Source organism: Moschus berezovskii, chromosome X, assembly GCF_049115385.1.
Source record: "Moschus berezovskii isolate FMDL1 chromosome X, NW_MosBer_1.0, whole genome shotgun sequence".
Taxonomy (NCBI): Eukaryota; Metazoa; Chordata; class Mammalia; order Artiodactyla; family Moschidae; genus Moschus; species Moschus berezovskii.
The window spans coordinates 61,843,826-61,858,796 of NC_142488.1; the positions used below are offsets into that span (position 1 = coordinate 61,843,826).

General features: G+C 39.9%; 1 protein-coding gene across 2 annotated transcripts in view; it reads left to right on the top strand.

The window, feature by feature from the left end:
- Window positions 1–14,971, top strand: part of EDA (ectodysplasin A) — a 413,746-nt gene that overhangs the window by 280,869 nt on the left and 117,906 nt on the right. For both annotated transcript variants that reach the window (XM_055438357.2, XM_055438358.2), the window contains exon 2: window positions 4,100–4,205. In XM_055438357.2, coding sequence (XP_055294332.1) covers window positions 4,100–4,205 — 106 coding nt within the window. The remainder of the gene's footprint in view (window positions 1–4,099; window positions 4,206–14,971) is intronic.

Below are 14,971 nucleotides of genomic sequence, written 5' to 3' on the forward strand. Positions count from 1 at the left end.
AATACAAAAAACCTCGAATAGCCAAAGCAATCTTTAGGAAGAAAAGTGGAACTGGGGGAATTAACCTGCCGAACTTCAGGCTCTACTACAAAGCCACAATCATCAAGACAGTATGGTACTGGCATAAAGACAGAAATATAGATCAATGGAACAAAATAGAAACCCCAGAGATAAATCCACGCACCTATGGACATCTCATCTTTGACAAAGGAGGCAAGAATATAAAATGGAGAAAAGACAGTCTCTTTAACAAGTGGTGCTGGGAAAACTGGTCAGCCACCTGTAAAAGAATGAAACTAGAACACTTCCTAACACCATACACAAAAATAAACTCAAAATGGATTAGAGAGCTAAATGTAAGACCAGAAACTATCAAACTCCTAGAGGAGAACGTAGGCAAAACACTCTCCGACATAAATCACAGCAGGATCCTCCATGGCCCACCTCCCAGAATATTGGAAATAAAAGCAAAACTAAACAAATGGGACCTAATTAAAATCAAAAGCTTCTGCACAGCAAAGGAAACTATAAGCAAGGTGAAAAGACAGCCTTCAGAATGGGAGAAAATAATAGCAAATGAAGCAACTGATAAAGGATTAATCTCCAAAATATACAAGCAGCTCCTGCAGTTCAATTCTAGAAAAATAAATGACCCAATCAAAAAATGGGCCAAAGAACTAAACAGACATTTCTCCAAAGAAGACATAAAGATGGCTAACAAACACATGGAAAAATGCTCAACATCCCTCATAATCAGAGAAATGAAATCAAAACCACAATGAGATACCATTTCACACCAGTCAGAATGACTGCTATCCAAAAGTCTACATGCAATAAGTGCTGGAGAGGATGTGGAGAGAAAGGAACCCTCTGACACTGTTGGTGGGAATGCAAACTAGTACAGCCACTATGAAGAACAGTGTGGAGATTCCTCAAAAAACTGATAATAGAACTACCATATGATCCAGCAATCCCACTCCTGGGCATACACACCGAGGAAACCAGAATTGAAAGAGACACATGTACTCCAATGTTCATTGCAGCACTGTTTATAATAGCGAGGACATGGAAGCAACCTAGATGTCCATCTGCAGACGAATGAATAAGAAAGCTTTGGTACATATACACAATGGAGTATTATTCAGCCATTAAAAAGAATACATTTGAATCAGTTCTAATGAGGTGGATGAAACTGGAGCCTATTATACAGAGTGAAGTAAGCCATAAAGAAAAACACCAATACAGTATACTAACACATATATATGGAATTTAGAAAGATGGTAATGATAACCCTGTATACGAGACAGCAAAAGAGACATAGATGTATAGAACAGTCTTTGGGACTCTATGGGAGAGTGTGAGGGTGGGATGATTTGGGAGAATGGCATTGAAACACGTATGTTGTCATATGTGAAAAGAATCACTAGTTCAGGTTCAATGCATGTTATAGGATGCTCGGGGCTGGCATGCGGGGATGACCCAGAGGGAGGATAAAGGGAGGAGGGAGGTGGGAGGGGGGTTCAGGAGGGGGAACTTATGTAAACCCGGGGCGAATTCATGTCAATGTATGGCAAAACCAACCAATATTGTAAAATAATTTGCCTCCAATAAAAAAAATAAATTAAAAAAAATAAATAAAACTTAAGGACCTTGCCCAAATTTACACAACTATAAGTGGTAGAGTTGGGTTTGGAATCACTTTCAATCCTATTTTCTAATACTCGGTCCACTGTTTTCCTCAAGCACATTTTCTTTAGTCACAAATAAGCATTCATGCTGAAAAATTATGGTTTAATTCAGTCAGGTATATATTTAAGCTGTGATTATCATTAGTGGTACCAGGCCCATTCACATATGAAATACACTGTATTATTATGAGAGATCATCATAAGACAGTAGAGGACCAAGTACTGAAATGAATTTTATAGACCACAAGTTCTATAGGAGTTCTGCTGGACTAAGAAAGGGAGAAAATAATTGTGCACTTTGTCATTACTAACTCCCAGAAGAGTGTTAACGTAAGTGATACCATCCTATCATAATTGGATGCACAGCATTCTGGGAACAAACCAAAAGTTCAGCATAGATAGGAATCTGGAAAAATAATGGGTGTATAATAATGCGGTCCAAGAAGGAGTAACAAGCTGAAGTCTAGTTCTGGGAAGACATCAGTAGTATGTGAGGGAAATTAGGAATCTATGACTGGGATCTCTGAACCCTAGAACTATACTGACAAGGAGGACTGAAGGATTACCCATTAGATATTCGGGGCAGATGACAGAGGGGCAGAAGATATTAACCAAAATTTCATGCCTACATTATTAAAATAATAATAGTATCAAAAATGAAAGAAGTTGTACAGTGGAGGGGAGGGTGAGCTTAGACTTTAGACACTCTGAATTTTTTTTTTATTGAAGTATTGTTGATTTACAATGTTGTGTTAGTTTCAGATGTACAGCACAGTAGTTCAGAGGAATATATATATTTCAAGGTTTTTCACTTACAGGTTATTACAAAATATTTATAGTTCATTGTGCTATACAGTAGGTCCTTGTTGTTATCTATTCTATATATCAATTCAGTTCAGTTCAGTCGCTCAGTCGTATCAGACTCTTGCGACCTCATGAATCACAGCACACCAGGCCTCCCTGTCCATCACCAACTCCCGGAGTTCACTCAAAGTCACGTCCATTGAGTCGGTGATGCCATCCAGCCATCTCATCCTCTGTCGTCCCCATCTCCTCCCACCCCCAATCCCTCCCAGCATCAGAGTCTTTTTCCAGTGAGTCAACTCGTCGCATGAGGTGGCCAAAGTATTGCAGTTTCAGCTTTAGCATCAGTCCTTCCAATGAACACCCAGGATTGATCTCCTCTAGAATGGACTGTTTGGATCTCCTTGCAGTCCAAGGGACTCTCAAGAGTCTTCTCCAGCACCACAGTTCAAAAGCATCAATTCTTCGGCGATCAGCTTTCTTCACAGTCCAAATCTCACATCCATACGTGACCACGGGAAAAACCATAGCCTTGACTAGACAGACCTTGGTTGGCAAAGTAATGTCTCTGGTTTTTAATATGCTATCTAGGTTGGTCATAACTTTCCTTCCAAGGAGTAATCGTCTTTTAATTTCCTGGCTGCAATCAGCATCCGCAGTGATTTTGGAGCCGAAAAAAATAAAGTCTGACACTGTTTCCACTGTTTCCCCATCTATTTCCCATGAAGTGATGGGACCAGATGCCATGATCTTAGTTTTCTGAATGTTGAGCTTCAAGCCAACCTTTTCACTCTCCTCTTTCACTTTCATCAAGAGGCTTTTTAGTTCCTCTTCACTTTCTGCCATAAGGGTGGTGTCATCTGCATATCTGAGGTTACTGATATTTCTCCCAGCAATCTTGATTCCAGCTTGTGCTTCTTCCAGCCCAGCGTTCCTCTATATATAGTAGTGAGTATATGTTAATCCCAGATTCCTAATTTATCCCTCCCCGTCTTTCCCCTTTCTTAACCACAAGTTTTTTTTCTATATCTGTCGTTCTAGTTCTGCTTTGTAAATAAGTTCATTTGTATCTGTTTTTAAGAATCCACATATTAGCAATATCATATGATTTTGTCTTTGTCTCACTTCACTTAATATGATAATCTCTAGGTCCATCCTTGTTTCTGCAAATGGCAATGTTTCATTCTTTTTTATGAGTATTTCTCTGTTGTATATTCCATTCCATATATATATATATATATATATATGTACCACATCTTTATCTATTCATCTTAGACAGTATGAATTTAAAGTGAGGGCAGACTGTCTACAGAAAGTCAGTTTTTTTCTGTTGGCTATTGTTGACGGGGGCTTCCCTGGTGGCTCAGTGGTAAAGAATTTACCTGCCAATGCAGGAGACATGGATTTGATCCTGGGTCGGGAAGATCCCCTGGAGAAGGAAATGGCAACCCACTCCAGTATTCTTGCCTGGAGAATCCCATGGACAGAGGAGCCTGGTGGGCTGCAGTCCATGGGTCACAAAAGAGTTGGAAATGACTTAGTGACTAAACCACAACAAAAATAGTTGACTTGGTCAAGATTTAACTTATCTACTCGTTATTTTTCAGATGGCCCTTGTGAATTTCTTCATCCCTAAAGAAAAGTCATACTCTGAAGAGGAAAATAGGCGTGTTCGCCGCAATAAAAGAAGCAAAAGCAGTGAAGGAGCAGATGGTAAGTCTCCTTGGGTGATCCTTTATCACATATCTGACTATACGATTCTAAAAGCTACTTTTTCAAGTGTGCTTCACCATCTCATATATTATCCATAGACTCAAGGTTGCAGAAGATTTTTCCAACCTAACCTACCTAATCTACTCTTAGCTGCCTGTACAAAGATCCTCCCTCCTCTAACCCCAGATACCTTTAGTTCTTTCACAGTGTATCTGAGAGCCATGATCACATTTGTACCTCTCAAGATAACCCTCCATAAAGACTTCATCTCTCCTAGGGACATCCTATATCTACTAAGACTATCAAGAGGATTCAGTCCTATTCTTGAAATTGACAGAGTATTGTGCCATGGTAGCACTGACATGATATGTTAAATCCAATGATAATTGTCTTCATTGGTATCAGCTACCTTGCCTCTGGGCCTTCCCTCGTAGCACAGTCAGTAAAGAATCTGCCTGCAATGCAGGAGACCCAGGTTCAATCCCTGGGTCAGGAAGATCCCCTGGAGAAGGAAATGGCAACCAACTCCAGTATTCTTGCCTGAAGAATCCCATGGACAGAGGAGCCTGAAAGGCTACAGTTCAGGGGGTCATAAGAGCCAAGACAAGACTTTAGCAACTAAACCACCACCACCAGGCCTCTAGAATTCACCTGTAAGTTCTAGACTACGGAGATTCATTTCTCTTTGTAAAACCCCAAAATCCAGCCTAGTATCTAGCAAGTTGTTGGTGTTTGTAATATAAGTCAATGATGTTGATTGCCCCATTAGCTAAGTTATGATTTGGCATGAAAACCATCCGTATTGAAGGTGAAACAGTTTCAAGTTAACTAGCAATGCATTTTGTGGGGTGTAACAAAATGTTGAGCTAGTTCCTGGGCAGGGTCTTTAAATTGATCTATTTTAACATCTTTCTGTCAGTTGATAGAATACTACCTCTTTGGCATATGAGTTTGTAGAATACATGCTGCTGCTGCTGCTGCTGCTGCTAAGTCACTTCAGTCGTATTCAACTCTGTGTGACCCCATAGAAGGAAGCCCACCAGGCTCCCCCATCCCTGGGATTCTCCAGACAAGAACACTGGAGTGGGTTGCCATTTCCTTCTCCAATGTGTGAAAGTGAAAAGTGAAAGTGACGTCGCTCAGTCGTGTCCAACCCTTAGCAACCCCACGGACTGCAGCCTACCAGGTTCCTCCATCCATGGGATGTTCCAGGCAAGAGTACTGGAGTGGCTTGCCATTGCCTTCTCCGGTAGAATGCATAGCTCTGGGCTATTGTAAAGCCATCTAGATTCAAAGACAGCACATGTCTGACTGAATCTTCCAAAGATATATGTTCTAGAGGGTTACAAAGCAATATGAATTTATGAAAGTGAAAATGAGATTTTTCTTAAAGCTGACATTTGTCAGTGTAAAAAAGGCACAATGATGGAAGCAGTTCTAGAGGGCATGAGCAATTGATGCAATGCGGCCAAGAGTTTGTCAACTGGGACAAGAAGAGGTAAAGCTGGATGAAGTCTGTAAAAGAGCTCAGAACAACAACCTGTAATAAAGACAAGAGTCAGAAATAAGGTAAGTAGGGTGTTTCTTGAGCATCACTGAAGGCTCAGGGGTAAGGAATCCCCCTACAATGCAGGAGACGCAGATTTAAACACTGGGTTGGAAGAGTCGGAAACAACTGAGCTAATGAATACACACACACACACAGGTGTTTCTAGTCAGTGGAGGTGGCAACAGCTTTGAGCCCTTCAACTGAGAACTGAAGGGGCCATTCTCTAGAGCAGATATTTTATATATAATTAATGACCAAGTTTGAACCTAGGAAATGTGGTCCATGGAGTAATATTCACCCATTATTGATATCTGTTTTTCACCAGTTTCCTGGAAGTCTTTGGAAAGTGAAAGTCGCTTGGTCATGTCTGACTCTTTGTGACCCCATTAACTATACAGTCCATAGAATTCTCCAGGCCAGAATACTGGAGTGGTAGCCTTTCCCTTCGCCAGGGGATCTTCCCAATCCAGAGATCAAACCCAGGTCTCCTGCATTGCGGGTAGATTCTTTACTAGCTGAGCCACCAGAGAAGCCCAAGAATACAGGAATGGGTAGCCTATCCCTTCTCCAAGGGATCTTCCTTTCCTTGGATTCAAACCAGGGTCTCCTGTATTGTAGGCGGATTCTTTACCAGCTGATCTACCAGGGAAACCTATATGTAAATTGAGAACTAAAAATCAAGGTCACTTTCCTCTCTTTATCTCATTATGTGATGTATATAGATCTTTCCACCTTCAACTCTTCCTCTGAACCACTCCCAGTACCACCAAATCTTTGATATTTCCTGATTGCTACAGAAGAGAGAAGAGAGGTGGTAAGAACAGTATCACCTTCTGTAATTGGCATGGTCTTCCTTTCCTCTCCACAGAGGCTTTTAAAGTCCAGTGGCTTTTAAACTTTACCTCTACATCTAACTTTCCAAGTTTTCTCATAAAGAAGTCAACTTCCTCCTCTCTCCCAAACTACTTTATTTGGATCTGGCCATCAGCATCTCTGCTATTGATCTTCTTTAAAGTCTTTATTCTGTTTTTAAACAAAATAGTTTTTCCGTCTATTGAAGAAAGTCTCTGTTATTAATTTTTAGCACTTCTTGGCTAATTTCCTCCTGATCTCATACTCTCGTCAGTCACTAGATGCTACTCACTTTGTGCCTACATCAAAATTCTTGTGCAATCCCAGATATATATATACATATAGTTTTAATCTTCAAAGATTATATTAGTATAACATTTAGAAGTAAAGATCAAAATGCAATAATTGGAGGACAACTGCTCTACAATATTTTATTGGCCTCTACCGCACATCAACATGAGCAGATATTTTCTTCAAACAGATTCAGTTCACTTCAGTTCACTTCTAAATTGTATTCAGTTGTACCTCAGTTCGGTTCAGTTGCTCAGTTGTGTCTGACTCTTTGCGACGCCATGGACTGCAGCATGCTAGGCTTCCCTGTCCATCACTAACTCCTGGAGCTTGCTAAAACTCAAGTCCATTGAGTCCATGATGCCATCAAACCATTTCATCCTCTGTTGTCCTCTCCTCCTGCCTTCAGTCTTTCCTAGAATCAGGATCTTTTCCGAGTCAGTTCTTCTCATCAGGTGGCCAAAGGATTGTGGTTTCAGCTTCAGCATCAGTCTTTCCAGTGAAAATTCATGACTGGTTTGATCTCCTTGCAGTCCAAGGGACTCTCAAGAGTTCTCCAACACCACAGTTCAAGAGCATCAATTCCTTGATGCTCTGCTTTCTTTATAGTGCAACTCTCACATCCATACATGACTACTGGAAAAACCATAGCTGTGACTAGATGGACCTTTGTTGGCAAAGAAATGTCTCTGCTTTCTAGTATGCTGTCTAAGTTTGTAATAGCTTTTCTTCCAAGGGACAATTGTCTTTTAATTTCATGGCTGCAATCACCATCTGCAGTGATTTTGGAGTCCCCAAAAATAAAGTTTCTCACTGTTTCCATTGTTTCCCCAACTATTTGCCATGAAGTGGTGGGACCAGATGCCATGATCTTTGTTTTTTGAACCTTGAGTTTTAAGACAGATTTTTCACTCTCCTCATTCACTTTCATCAAGAGGCTCTTTGTGTATCTGAGCTTACTGATATTTCTCCTGGCAATCTAGATTCCAGCTTGTGCTTCATCCAGCCTGGCATTTCACATGATGTACTCTGCATAGAAATTAAATAAGCAGGGTGACAATATACACCCTTGACTTACTCCTTTCCCAATTTGGAACCAGTCTGTTTTTCAATGTCCAGTTCAAAATGTTGCTTCTTGACCTGCATACAGATTTCTCACGAGGCAGGTAAATTGGTCTGCTGTTCCCATCTCTTGAAGAATTTTCCACAGTTTGTTATGATCTACACAGTAAAAGCCTTGGTGTAATCAATAAAGAAGAAGTAGATGTTTTTCTGGTATGCTCTTGCTTTTTTGATGATCCAACAGATGTTGGAAATTTGATCTCTGGTTCCTCTGCCTTTTCTAAATCGAGCTTGAACTTCTGGAAGTTCACAGCTCATGTACTGTTGAAGCCTGACTTGGAAACTTTTTAGCATTGCTTTAATAGCGTGTGAGATGAATGCAGTTGTGTGGTAGATTGAACATTCTTTGGCATTGCCTTTCTTTGGGATTGAGATGAAAACTGACTTTTTTCCAGTGCTGTGGCCACTGCTGAGTTTTCCAAATTTGCTGGCATATTGAGTGTAGCACTTCCACAGCATCGTCTTTTAAGATTTGAATTAGCTCAACTTGAATTCCATCACCTCCACTAGCTTTGTTCATAGTGATGCATCCTAAGGCCCACTTGACTTCACATTCCAGGATGTCTGGCTCTAGGTGTGTGATCACACCATTGTGATTATCTGGGTCATGAAGATCTTCTTTGTGTTGTTTTTCTGTGTATTCTTGCCACCTCTTCTGAATATCTTCTCCCTCTGTTAGGTCTATACCATTTCTGTCCTTTATTGTGCCCATTTTTGTATGAAATGTTCCCTTGGTATCTCTAATTTTCATGAAGAGAGCTCTAGTCTTTCCCATTCTATTGTTTTCCTCTATTTCTTTGCATTGATCGCTGAGGAAGGCTTTCTTATCTCTCCTTGCTATTCTTTGGAAATCTGCATTCAAATGGTATATCTTTCCTTTTCTCCTTTGCTTTTCACTTCTCTTCTTTCCTCGGCTATTTGTAAGGCCTCCTCAGACAATCATTTTGCCCTTTTCCATTTCTTTTTCTTGGGAATGCTCTTGATCACTGCCTCCTGTACAGTGTCACAAACCTCTGTTCATAGTTCTTCTGGCACTCTGTCCATCAGATCTAATCCTTTAAATCTATTTCTCACTTCCACTGTATAATCATAAGGGTTTTGATTTAGGTCATACCTGAATGGTCTGGAAAAGGTCAGTCTTCTTTCCAATCCCAAAGAAAGGCAATGCCAAAGAATGCTCAAACTACCGCACAATTGCACTCATCTCACACGCTAGTAAAGTCATGCTCAAAATTCTCCAAGCCAGGCTTCAGCAATATGTGAACCATGAACTCCCAGATGTTCAAGCAGGTTTTAGAAAAGGCAGAGGCACCAGAGATCAAATTGCCAACATCCGCTGGATCATGGAGAAAGCAAGAGAGTTCCAGAAAAACATCTATTTCTGCTTCATTGACTATGCCAAAGCCTTTGACTGTGTGGATCATAATAAACTGTGGAACATTCTGAAAGAGATGGGAATCCCAGACCACCTGACCTGCCTCTTGAGAAACCTGTATGCAGGTCAGGAAGCAACAGTCAGAACTGTACATGAAACAACAGACTGGTTCCAAATAGGAAAAGGAGTACGTCAAGGCTGTATATTGTCACCCTGCTTATTTAACTTCTATGCAGAGTACATCATGAGGAACACTGGGCTGGAAGAAGCACAAGCTGGAATCAAGATTGCTGGGAGAAATATCAATAACCTCAGATATGCAGATGACGGCACCTTTATGGCAGAAAGTGAAGAGGAGCTAAAAAGCCTCTTGATGAAAGTGAAAGAGGAGAGTGAAAAGGTTGGCTTGAAGCTCAACATTCAGAAAACTAAGATCATGGCATCTGGTCCCATCACTTCATGGGAAATAGATGGAAAAACAGTGGAAACAGTGTCAGACTTTATTTTTGGGGGCTCCAAAATCACTGCAGATGCTGATTGCAGCCATGAAATTAAAAGACGCTTACTCCTTGGAAGGAAAGTTATGACCAACCTTGATAGTATATTAAAAAGCAGAGACATTACTTTGCCAACAAAGGTCCGTCTAGTCAAGGCTATGGTTTTTCCCGTGGTCATGTATGGATGTGAGAGTTGGACTGTGAAGAAAGCTGATCGCCGAAGAATTGATGCTTTTGAACTGTGGTGCTGGAGAAGACTCTTGAGAGTCCCTTGGACTGCAAGAAGATCCAACCAGTCCATTCTAAAGGAAATCAATCCTGGGTGTTCATTGGAAGGACTGATGCTAAAGCTAAAACTGAAATACTTTGGCCACCTCATGTGAGAAGTTGACTCACTGGAAAAGACTCTGATGCTAGGAAAGGTTGGGGGCGGGAGGTGAAGGGGACGACAGAGAATGAGATGGCTGGATGGCATCACCGACTCTGTGGACATGAGTTTGAGTGTACTCCGGGAGTTGGTGATGGACAGGGAGGCCTGGCGTGCTGTGATTCATGGGGTCGCGGAGAGTCGGACACGACTGAGCGACTGAACTGAACTGAACTGAATGGTCTAGTGGTTTTCCCTACTTTCTTGAAATTAAGTCTGAATTTTTCAATAAGGAGCTCATGATCTGAACCACAGTCAGCTCCAAGGTCTTGTTTTTGCTGACTGTATACAGCTTCTGCATCTTTGTCTGTATAGAATATAATCAATCTGATTTTGCTATTGACCATCTGGTGATGTCCATGTGTAGAGTCTTCCCTTGTGTTGTTGGAAGATTGTGTTTGCTATGACCAGTGTGTTCTTTTGGCAAAACACTATTAGCCTTTGCCCTGCTTCATTTTGTACTCCAAGGCCAAATTTGCCCGTTACTCCAGGTATCTTTGACTTCCTTCTTTTGCATTCCAGTCCCCCAAATAGTATAACTGGAAGGAATACAATAGCTCCTTTGATTAGTTTTCAAACCTTTCACCTGTCAGGCTATAGAACCATTTACTTAGATGTGGTGTGTGCCCCAGTGAGTTAGAATGTGACAAGCCAGTCCAAATCTCCTTTATTTTTGAACCATTCCTGTTATTCTGCTAAGTATATGCTATATTTATTCAAAACATTTATCAAATATTTACTGAGAAAATACAGCAGTTTCTATAATACTAGAATGAAGATGCCATAAGGATATTGGTATTTATTTACTTTTACATCCTCATTGTCCAGGAAAGGACATAATAATAGACTGTCAATAAATATTTCTTGTTGCCCTCAGAAAGCTTACCTTCCAGTGTATCGAGACAGATGATAAACAGACTTGGTGGTGATAAGTGTTGTAGAGAAATATATAGCAGAGCAAGAAGGAGAGAATGTGATGAATTGTTTTCTACGGGGATCGCGCAAGGTCCTCTTATAAGGAAACATTTGAGAAGAGAACTGAATGAAATGAAAGTGTTAGCCATGTGAATATCTGGATATTGAGTGGAGAAGATAAGCAGAAGTTAATGCTCTAAAGGATAAAGATGCTTGATATGTTCCAGAAAGATCAGTGTGGCTGGGAATAGAGTGAGCAAGAGGGAAGGAGATAAGGTCAGGGGGTGAAGTCAAATCTAGAGCCTTGTTGTAGGCCAAGGTAAGGACTCTGATCTCTACCCTGTACCAGATGGGGAACCATTGAAGAGTTTTGAGCAGAGGAGTAACAGGATCTGACTTAGGTTGTAACAGAATCCCTCTGGCTGCTGCAGAAAGGACAGAAGCAGGAAGTCATGTAGGGGAATGTAACAATAATCCAGGTGAGAGATGACGATGGTTTAGACGAAGATGGTCATTGCAGGTTTGGAGGAGTAGTCAGATCGTAGACAAATCTTTGATGGAATAGCTGACAGGATTGGAGGTTCAGTAGGAAAGTTGTACGAAAGATAAGAGCCAAAGTTGACCCCACAGTTTTGAACCTACGGAAGTAGACTAATAGAGTTGCCATTTCTGAGATGGGGAAAACAAAAGAACAGGAGGGTAAAGAGGTGTAAGGAAGGAATTAAGAATTCAGTTAGGCGTGCTAAGTTTGAAATGTCTATTAGACACCAAGTGTATATGTTAAAGAGGTAGCTGGGTATACAAGTCTACATTGTATATCAAGATAATGTGTCTCGAGACAACAAACTGACTCTGTTTTATAAAAATAAAGCATTTCTCATTGAAAATGTGAGTCAGTCTATAAACCATGTGAACATTACAGTAAGAGGTCAGATGGGATAAGTAAATCGGAGCAAGGGTGAGTTAAGGCGAAAAAAAAAAGCCTATTAGGTGTTGTTTCTAAATTCACAAGTTACTTGATATATTATAATAAAAATTTAGCTATGCAGCTTTAGGTTTGCATGACAAGTATCAAAAGAAAGTCATTTTCCTTGAACATTTAAGAGCATAACAGAGATTTCAGGAAGGAAACATTTTTCAGAGGTCAAAAATAGAGACAAATTTAAAAAGAGAGCAGGAAAATCAATTCTAATCCCTTGTATAATTTTTTGATCTGTTACTATCCTTTAATTTCACTTCTCAAAACTTTATTTTTTGTCATTTAACAAGACTTCTAGGCCATATCAGAAGTATAAAGATGAGTATACCCTCATAGAAATTTACATTTTAAAGAGGGAGCAGATACATTTATTGGCAACAGGTAAAAATGAAGCAAAGTAGGGTGGTGACGGTGAGTCCTGGAGTTTTACCTCACACAGTATGTAGAAGACTTGCAAACATTTGTTTAATGATTGACCAGATACACAAACGGGCAGGGGTTGGAAGGAGTCTGGATTTTTTCTGTCTAGGAACTTATGGGATTAAGCTTGATGATCTTCACTAATCCCTGTGGGAGAAAATAAGTGTAAACAAATGGTTTGTTCACACTTAGGAAAAGCAAGGGACATAGAAGCCTGCCTAGGTTCACCAAAAATAAATCATACTGTTTTCCTTTTCTCACCAGACTACTAAACTAGTTGCTTAGGAGCATAACATAAACGTAGTCTATCTTTTTTTTAATTTATTTTTATTGAATCATACTTGATTTACAATGTGTTAGTTTCAGGTGTACAGCAAAGCAATTCAGTTATAATATACATATCATATATATATATATATATATATGCATCTATATATATTTTTTTCACAGCTTTTCCAGATTCTTTTCCCATATAGGTTATTATAGAATATTCAGTATAGTTCCCTGTGCTATACAGTAAGTCCTTGTTGTTTATCTATTTTATATGTAGTACTGTGTGTGTGTTATTCCCAAATTCCTAACTTATCCCTCCCCTCCAGCTTTCCCCTTTGGCAAAGATAACACATAGTCTATCTTGCATTAAAAAAATAGCAGAGGCTACATCCAATCTTTCTGACCCACCATTCAAGAAAAGATTAGATTCATCTCATTTTCTTCCTTTGGATTGCTCTTATAAATGAATGCATCAAATAGGAAGCCAGGCATAAATCTTGGCACTTTATGACTGAGAAAATGAGTGAAGTCTTTTTTTTTTTAAACTACATCTTCACCATAAACTTTTTTACTCCAACTCCTATTTTGAGTTGGCCAAAAGTATTTTATATCGGTTTTTTGAATTAATTTATTTTAATTGGAGGCTAATTACTTTACAATATTGTGGTGGTTTTTGCCATACATCGACATGATTCAGCCACAGGTGAACATGTGTCCCCCCATCTTGAACCCCCTCCCCACCTCTCTCCACACCCCATCCCTCAGGGGTGTCCCAGAATACCAGCTTTGAGTGTCCTGCTCCATGCATCAAACTTGCACTGGTCATCTGTTTAACATATGGTAATATACATGTTTCAGTGCTATCCTCTCAAATCATCCCACCCTCGCCTTCTCCCACAGAGTCCAAAAGTCTGTTCTTTACACCTGTGTATCTTTTGCTGTCTGCATGTAGGGTCATCGTTACTGTCTTTCTAAATTCCATATATATGCATTAATATGCTGTATTGGTGTTTCTCTTTCTGACTTATTTCACTCTGTATAACAAGATCCAGTTTCATCCACCTCATTAGAACTGACTCCAATACGTTCTTTAATATAGCTGAGTAATATTCCATTGTGTATATGTACCACAACTTCCTTATCCATTCGTATGCCAATGGACATCTAGGTTGCTTTCATGTCCTAACTCTTGTAAACAGTGCTGCAATGAACATTGGGGTACAGGTGTCTCTTTCAATTCTGGTTTCCTCAGTGTGTATGTCCAGCAGTGGGATTGCTGGGTTGTATGGCAGTTCTGTTTCCAGTTTTTTAAGGAATCTCCACATTGATCTCCATAGTAGCTTTACTAGTTTTCATTCCCACCAGCAGCATAAGAGGGTTCCCTTTTCTCCACACCCTCTCCAGCATTTATTGCTTGTAGACGTTTGGATAGTAGCCATTCTGACTGGCATGAAATGATACCTCATTGTGGTTTTGATTTGCATTGCTCTGATTATGAGTGATATTGAGCATCTTTTCATGTGATTGTTAGCCAACTGTATGTCTTCTTTGGAGAAATGTCTGTTTAGTTCTTTGGGCCACTTTTTGATTGGGTCGTTTATTTTTCTGGTATTGAGCTGCATGAGATGCTTGTATATTTTGTAGATTAATTCTTTGTCAGTTGTTTCGTTTGCTATTATTTTCTCCCATTCTGAAGGCTGCCTTTTCACCTTACTTATAGTTTCCTTCCTTGTGCAAAAGCTTTTAAGTTTAATTAGGTCCCTTTTGTTTATCTTTGTTTTCATTTCCATTGCTCTGGGAGGTGAGTTTTGAGAATCTTGCTGTGATTTATGTCAGAGAGTGTTCTGCCTATGTTTTCGTCTAAGAGTTTTATAGTTTCTGATCTTACATTTGGATCTTTAATCCATTTTGAGTTTATTTTTGCATATGGTGTTAGAGAATGTTCTAGTTTCATTCTTTTACAAGTGGTTGACCAGTTTTCCCAGCACCACTTGTTAAAGAGATTGTCTTTTCTCTGCTGTATATTTTTGCCTCCTTTGTCAAAGATAAGGTTCCCATAGGTGCAT